Genomic DNA, 7,301 nt, shown 5'->3' with positions numbered 1-7,301 from the left:
AGTAATAATATATTTTTTTTAACTATCTCACTTGATGCTACAATTTTGAAATCATTTTGGCGCCATAATGAGAAAGCTTGCTGTTCAGTATACAATAGAAAACCGTAAAATTACCGTAAAGAAACTGCCATGCTTGCGCCATTGGACATCACTAATTTGGGTTGCCACTCTAAATAAGTTAAAGGCTTGTTCGATTTCAAGCACAACTGATTAACTAATATCAATTATTTCCGTGCATACATTTGATATTTGAGGACGTGTAAAATTAAAGAGAGGTAAGTATTTTTGATAATGTTCAATGCTCTATCTTATTATAGTAAAAACAATATGATTTGCTTATTTTTAAACTGTACAAAAGTAAGTCATTCTCTTTTTAATTTCATAAGATGAACACTATTATAAACAGAACACGTTCGTAAATGTCACTGTCAAACTAAGCTGTTTTTTTACATTAGCAACACAGTTTCTTTTTCAGTCGACGGGTAAAGGGAATGTGAGTTTTGGAATCTTTTCTAAAAATATCCATAAAAATCTATGAAATGAGGGAATAAATTGAATGGAATTGTTCACGATTGTTAAAAGTGTGATCACCACGTTATAATAGTGACGATATTTTTACGAATTACTTGAAAGTTTGCGTGGAAAATAGAATTGTTAAGTTCGTGTTGTACACAAGAGTTTGTGGTGGTTGTCGAGTTAATTGTGCATATTCTTTGGTGAACACTCAATCTAGGAGTTCGTATTGAGTGTTAATTGTAGTACACGTTGATAGGAGTAGAAATTTTAATCGAGATTCATAGAAATAACAGACAAGTTTTGAAGGTTAGTTTTGTTGTTTTCAGATCACCCAAAATGGGTAAGATTATGAAGCCAGGTAAAGTGGTGCTGGTCCTCAGTGGCCGGTACGCGGGCCGCAAGGCGATCGTAGTCAAAAACTACGACGAAGGTACCTCAGACAAGCCCTACGGACACGCTTTCGTCGCCGGCATCGACAGGTATCCCCGCAAAGTGCACAAGAGGATGGGCAAAAACAAAATCCACAAGCGCTCCAAAGTCAAGCCTTTTGTCAAGGTGAGTTGTACTTTAAATTGAATATAACCTCATTGTTATTGTTTGAGATGAGTTTGCCTTATCATTTTTAGATGTGATAGTGGCTTAGCAGTTACAAACTTGTTACCAAGTGAATATTACTTTCATATTAACGTTCAGTAGCGACTTTTATTTCAATATTTTTTGCTAACAACTGATAGTGTAAGTTAAAAACACATGTGGTTGTTTACATTTACTGCTACTGCCAATAGAAGTTATATACCAAATTATATATATACCAAATATATATACCAAACACTGGGTTATGCATGATCATGTAATGTGTACAGCTCTAAAATAAGAGAATACAGAAACTATAACAATAGCTTTTGATATATGATGAATTACTTTTACTGCACAAGTTAATGATTTGAAAAGCCTTTACTTATCAGGGCCTTGCACTGTTTATGAAAGTTAACACATTGAATACATCTATGCCAAAATTAGAGTTAACTAAAAATTAAGCAAATGATGGTGGTGAGATGAAAATTCAACTACAAATAAAATAGTTATAAGCTGGTGCATTAAAGAAAGGAATCTTAAATGGCATCATGTCATGTAATGAGTCCTTTCTGTTCCAATATTATTAAAAGTATTTGATTCTCTGGCTGGCCCATAATCGGTTACTTTTTGTCTCACAGAGTTCAGTTATATTTTAGAAAACTGGACAATTCTCAAACTATATATAGCTCTTGTAATGTCCTCTAGTTAGAATGAACCTTCAATTGATTGAATTACTGAAAATATTTTTTCCTTTTATTACAGGTGGTGAACTACAACCACTTGATGCCCACCCGCTACTCCGTAGACTTCAGCTTTGAGAAGTTCAGCGCCAAGGACCTGAAAGATCCCGCCAAGCGCAAGAAGCTCCGCTTCAACACAAGAGTGCGCTTCGAGGAGAGATACAAGAGCGGAAAGAACAAGTGGTTCTTCCAGAAGCTTAGGTTCTAAGTAATTATAAAAAATAAAACATTACTAACGTAATGCACTGTGTTGTTTTATTTATACTCAATTTGCGCTGAAAGCTTGTAGGTGAGACATAGTTGTTCTATGAAATTACTTGTTTGTGGCTGCAATGCCGGCGAAAAATTGCCTGGTCATAAGGGTGCGTCCACATCTGGCGAATGTGCCGCGAATGCGTAGCTCGAGAGCCGTTTGCGACCTGCCCGCGAGCTGCGCGCGTGCAGTCACTGCAATAGCTTGGTGCGCCTCTAGCGCAACTCATGCAAGGCTCGTATAGAGCGCGCGATCTGCGCGCACTCGTTCTCGCCCTTACAGTTCCGTATACTGGCTCAGTACTATCGAAGATGTCAGACGTCGCGCGCCGCCTGCGCGCTGATCGCGTGCGGCGCTTAGGTCGCGCGCGAACTGCGCGCGGGCGGCGCAGAAGCGGCGCACGAACAAAAATGCACCCGGGCAGGTCGCAAACGGCTCGCGAGCTGCACATTCGCGGCACATTCACCAGATGTGGACGCACCCTTACAAAACTATTTTACGGACACTAAAGTCGATAAAGGTGGTAAATAAAATACAAAGTAGCTACATAATCGATTTATTATAATTAAATAAATTATATTCTCTTAAGCAGTCTATTCTTATAGATAACGTACAATACAAGTTATTATGGTGAATGTTCAACATTTTGAAATAATAGTAATAAAATATAATGCCGACATTCTTGCTTGCAACTGCAAAAGAAAAAATGCACCTGTGACAAATTGAAATTCATACTTCTGATTTACTTTAGAAATTATAATTTCTTAACAAGCCCCGTATCTCAAGGCCTTGTGTATTGCACGTTGCAAATGAAATTTGCAAATATCTTCATTGGACCCTCATAAATACAAGCCACTGCGGTATTATGCAAAATACAATATTTTTCATAAATTTTTCGTAAGTATAATAATAATAATATTATAGTAATAATTGCTTCATGGTTAGTCATTGAATGGGAGATAATTTATAAAGCACTGGGAAAAGTTAATAGAACGGAATGTAAATTATGGTTTATCCGTTCAGAATCACGAAACGCGGTAACAGCTGTATAGCACGTATAAATGAGCAAATAATACAAAATGGTTATGACTTGAATCTCAAATAATTGCATTTACAGTAAACGATTCGAGAGTAATCTCCAAATTATTTATTTAAATGTCTGAAAATCGATTGCTTTGTCGATGATTTGATGAATTAATTAAAATTTTCTATTAAATTGGTTTTGATTTACATTATTAGACATAAGGTAAAGAGAGCCAACAATTCTGAGGGTACAAATCAAGCAGCTAAATCGAAAGAAAAAACGAAATTTTTAATTCGAATTTACAGAATCGATTCCTGCTAATCGAGTAAAAAAATCGCAGTAACGGTTGATCAAGCTTTAAGCAGATGACAAATGACTTTTGGATAGTCCAAGAAACATCGACAAGTCACTCGATTTCCTTACACCAACTCGATCATCACGCTGCGGCCAGCTTGGCGATCCTTTCGTCTAATTTCTTGATTTCCTTGTGAACACTTTCGACGTTGTGTGCGAACACTTCTTGAACACCCTGTAGGAGCTCCTTGTTGTTTTGAACACCGCTAGCTATCGTCGTCTGAAGGGTTTCTAACTCTGTTAGCGATTTGCCGAAGTTGCTCGCTGTAAACAGATAAAAAAAGAACTATGTGAGCAAAATAAATAGAATGGTCGAATAATTGAGTCAATTTGGTTGTGTGGCTATAGGTATTGTTTTACAGTATTTTTTTACTGGGCATATAAGTTCCATTATGTAAGCATGAATTTTCTAACAACTCATAACTTAAATTGATTTTAGAATAGAATAATAAGAATAACATCATTTGCTTTTTTTAAGAAATATATTAAGGATATTGAAATTAAGAATGTTTGAGAATATTTACATTAATTTATAAAATTAATGTAAATATTTTACATTAATTTATAAAATTAATTTATTATTTATTTATTTACAAATTTTTGTACACACACATAATAAAGAAAGATGACAGGAAAGAAAGAATTTACAAAGGTAATGCTTATTTCTAAAGAAATCTCTTCCAGCATACCTGCGAAAGGAAAATGTAAATATGTAAATATTTTGTAAATATTATGTAAATATTATCCACTAATAAAATATAAAACAAAAAAAAAAAAAAAAAAAAGAATGTTTGATATGTTTGAACTCACCCTGATTATGTAAGGCCTCCAGGGCTTCCATGCGCTCCAATATCTCGGAATGTGATATACCATCTATTTGTTTCAGCAATTTGTACAACTCGTTCACCTGGAAATATGCATTATTATTTAGTATCATAATAATATGGTAGCTACACAGGAATATAAATAAAATCTCCTCAAATTTTGGGAATATCACAGCGTGGTCTCCATTCCCAACCTACAATTCAATCTTTAGGCTATGAAATAACTTGCAATTTATAACAACAAATCATTTATATTTGGTCACCAAAAATTGCTGGAGAATGTGTATTCTTTTTTGGTATTTATAACCAATTTTATATGAAAAAAGTCATGGTGGCCTAGTGGGTAAAGGACCAACCTCTCAAGTATGAAGGCACGGGTTCGATCCCAGGTCAGGCGAGTACCAATGCAACTTTTTTAAGTTTGTATGTACTTTCTAAGTATATCTTAGGCACCATTGACTGTGTTTCGGATGGCACGTTAAACAGTAGGTCCCGGCTGTCATTGAACATCCTTGCCAGTCGTTACGGTTAGAAGCCAGTAAGTCTGACACCAATCTAACCAAGGGGTATCGGGTTGCCCGGGTAACTGGGTTGAGGTCAGATAGGCAGTCGCTTCTTGTAAAGCACTGGTACTCAGCTGAATCCGGTTAGACTGGAAGCCGACCCCAACATGATTGGAAGGCTTGGAGGATGATAACCAATTTTATAGGAATTTATGTTCCTATCCTACCTTAGCATCTAAATCAGGGTCAGCAGGTTTGACCGCGGTTTTCAGGGCTTCCACATTAGTCAATAACGAAGTGACCCTGGCTTCGGCAGCCGCCAGTTCGCCGGGCCGTAACAATGTTGCTTGAGCTGCCAACGAAGCCGCGGCACCGCAGAGCGTCGCCTGAATACAATATTTAATGTTTAAGGATGAACTTCTATTGTAAAAATTGCTATATTAACTGCTGAATAAATATTATTTTAGGTATTTAACAGATCATCTTTGACATACCTGTCCAGTAGCTGCCTGTAATCTTCTGAAGGCTTCCTCATCTCTCACTCCTGCTGCCTGCTCCAATTTGTGTAACCTGTAAATAAGTAATATGTATTGTTGTTTGATAAACATCTTTTTAATAAAGAACTGGGGAACTTTACCAAATTTTAGTTACATAGGAATTTGTTATCTATACTTATACATATTGGTTCAACAATATAACACAGGTTTATAATTTATAAATTATCAAATAAGACACAGCAAAATGTTAATTTACAGTGTATTTCACCATTTAATTATAATGATAACAATGGCCAATTTGACAATTGGGCCATTTGCTGCTGGTTGTGGTTTGGTTATATAGATATGTATATGGTGCAACTCACCCTTTGTGTTCCGTTCCCAGGAACAAAATTTGCACAATAGCTTCTGCAGATAAATACGAAATTGGACTATTATTATGTACCTGTGTTCAAGCTGAGCTATCCTCGTGGTGTACGCCAGGTTGACTTCCGGCTTGAGCTTCAAGTGAGCTGTCATCATTTCTCCTTGCTTCTTCTTATTGGTGCTTGATAGGTACTCCCTGGAATATACCACAAAATTATATTATACAACTGTTTTATGTTATTAGATGTGAAGTTAAAATATTAAATTGCAGCATTTCACTGTTGCATTTGATTTCAGTAGTTTCAGTGCCTTTTTGGGTGGATACAGACAAACAAAATTTTTTACTCTTTATTGTATTAGTATTGATTTAACCCTTGACATTAAATGTACAAACAGTTCTTACATTTTCATGACTTGTTTAGATATTGCGGTTCTTATAAGTAACTGTCATGTGAAGGGAAATTCTAGGTGTTTTAATGGGGTAAAATCCTTTTTTTTAAAGAAACCATATTTCAAAAAGCACTGAAAGAATTATTATTACAAAGGCAAAGAGAACTTACTTAAGTTTCTCAGCCTTAGGGTCAATTTGTTCTCCCTCTTCCAATTTCAATTCTTCCAGTAGTTTCTTAGTAGAGTTGATTTGAACTGCCAGTTTTGTGTATTCTTCCTAAAATTAACAATAATATGTAGCATTAATGGAAAATATAATTTAAGATGGGTCTGTTACAATTTTATTCTATGTATGAAGTGGAAGTGGAACTTAATTATGCCACATTCATCATCATCATCATCATCTCAGCCATAAGACGTCCACCGCTAAACATAGGCCTCCCCCTGTGATGCCACATTGCTTAACTTTAAAAATATTTGTCTAAATGTCATAGAGAGAAACTCTATTTATATTCTATATCTAATCTAATTATGTATTGTTTACCTTTTCACTCTCAGTAGCTTTGTTTTGCTGCTCTGTTACTTGCTCAAGCAACTCTGAGAACTCACAGCGGAGCCTGTTGTAGCGCTCCAGGGGAGTCTCTGGTTCACCCTCAGCCGCCAGTTCCCATTCACCAGCCCTAGTTTACATGTAACTTTTAATATGATGAAACAATGCTGCATAAGATATTTTCAATGCAGTTTTGACATAAATTATGTAGATAAAGTATAGAAAATGATATAAATTTGCTAAGTACCTGTACCCAATCCTAGATTTTCTGCTAAGTCTATCAGAAAAGTCGACAGCACCAGTTAAAAATCTGCCTTTGAACTTGTTGAAGGAATCCTTTACGGATAAATGTAACTGTTCAATGCATTCGTTCTCCTCCTCCTCCGCGGGGTCGGGCTGGTCAGCCTCGGGCAGATCCCCGGTCTCATACACATCAGGCTGATCATACGCCTGAAAGAAACAAAAACTTAGCACCACAAAGCAAAATCAATAATTTTCTGTCCTGTCAACAAGTTGCACTCACTATGCCAGGAAGGTTCTCATATTTAGGATCAGCCATGGTTGTACAGATCTGTTTTATTTAACCAATGAATATAAATATGATAATTTAAACAATTTTATTTTAACTTTTACATAAAATGACGTCACTCAAAAACGGGATGAGCAGTCATTTGTCATTTCATTTTTGACAGAAAGATTCCGTTTTAC

At 35.9% G+C, this 7,301-nt stretch overlaps 2 protein-coding genes across 2 annotated transcripts; one reads left to right on the top strand and one right to left on the bottom strand.

The window, feature by feature from the left end:
• The first annotated feature begins 364 nt into the window (after window positions 1-364).
• Window positions 365-2,077, top strand: LOC124637722 (60S ribosomal protein L27). Its single transcript, XM_047174349.1, has 3 exons — window positions 365-493; window positions 843-1,071; window positions 1,855-2,077. Exons 2-3 carry the CDS (start codon window positions 853-855, stop codon window positions 2,038-2,040), a joined length of 405 nt encoding a protein of 134 aa, XP_047030305.1. The 5' UTR covers window positions 365-493; window positions 843-852; the 3' UTR covers window positions 2,041-2,077.
• A 548-nt stretch (window positions 2,078-2,625) lies between these two features.
• LOC124637355 (dynactin subunit 2) lies at window positions 2,626-7,282 on the bottom strand. Its single transcript, XM_047173738.1, has 9 exons — window positions 7,117-7,282; window positions 6,841-7,043; window positions 6,588-6,723; window positions 6,214-6,320; window positions 5,733-5,849; window positions 5,285-5,360; window positions 5,018-5,176; window positions 4,274-4,370; window positions 2,626-3,727 (listed from the first exon to the last, which is right to left on the bottom strand). Exons 1-9 carry the CDS (start codon window positions 7,150-7,152, stop codon window positions 3,546-3,548), a joined length of 1,113 nt encoding a protein of 370 aa, XP_047029694.1. The 5' UTR covers window positions 7,153-7,282; the 3' UTR covers window positions 2,626-3,545.
• Window positions 7,283-7,301: the final 19 nt, after the last annotated feature.

The sequence above is a fragment of the Helicoverpa zea genome, chromosome 16, assembly GCF_022581195.2.
Source record: "Helicoverpa zea isolate HzStark_Cry1AcR chromosome 16, ilHelZeax1.1, whole genome shotgun sequence".
Taxonomy (NCBI): Eukaryota; Metazoa; Arthropoda; class Insecta; order Lepidoptera; family Noctuidae; genus Helicoverpa; species Helicoverpa zea.
The sequence above is the reverse complement of the archived record's forward strand: the minus strand, read 5'-3'. Positions and strand labels throughout refer to the sequence as shown.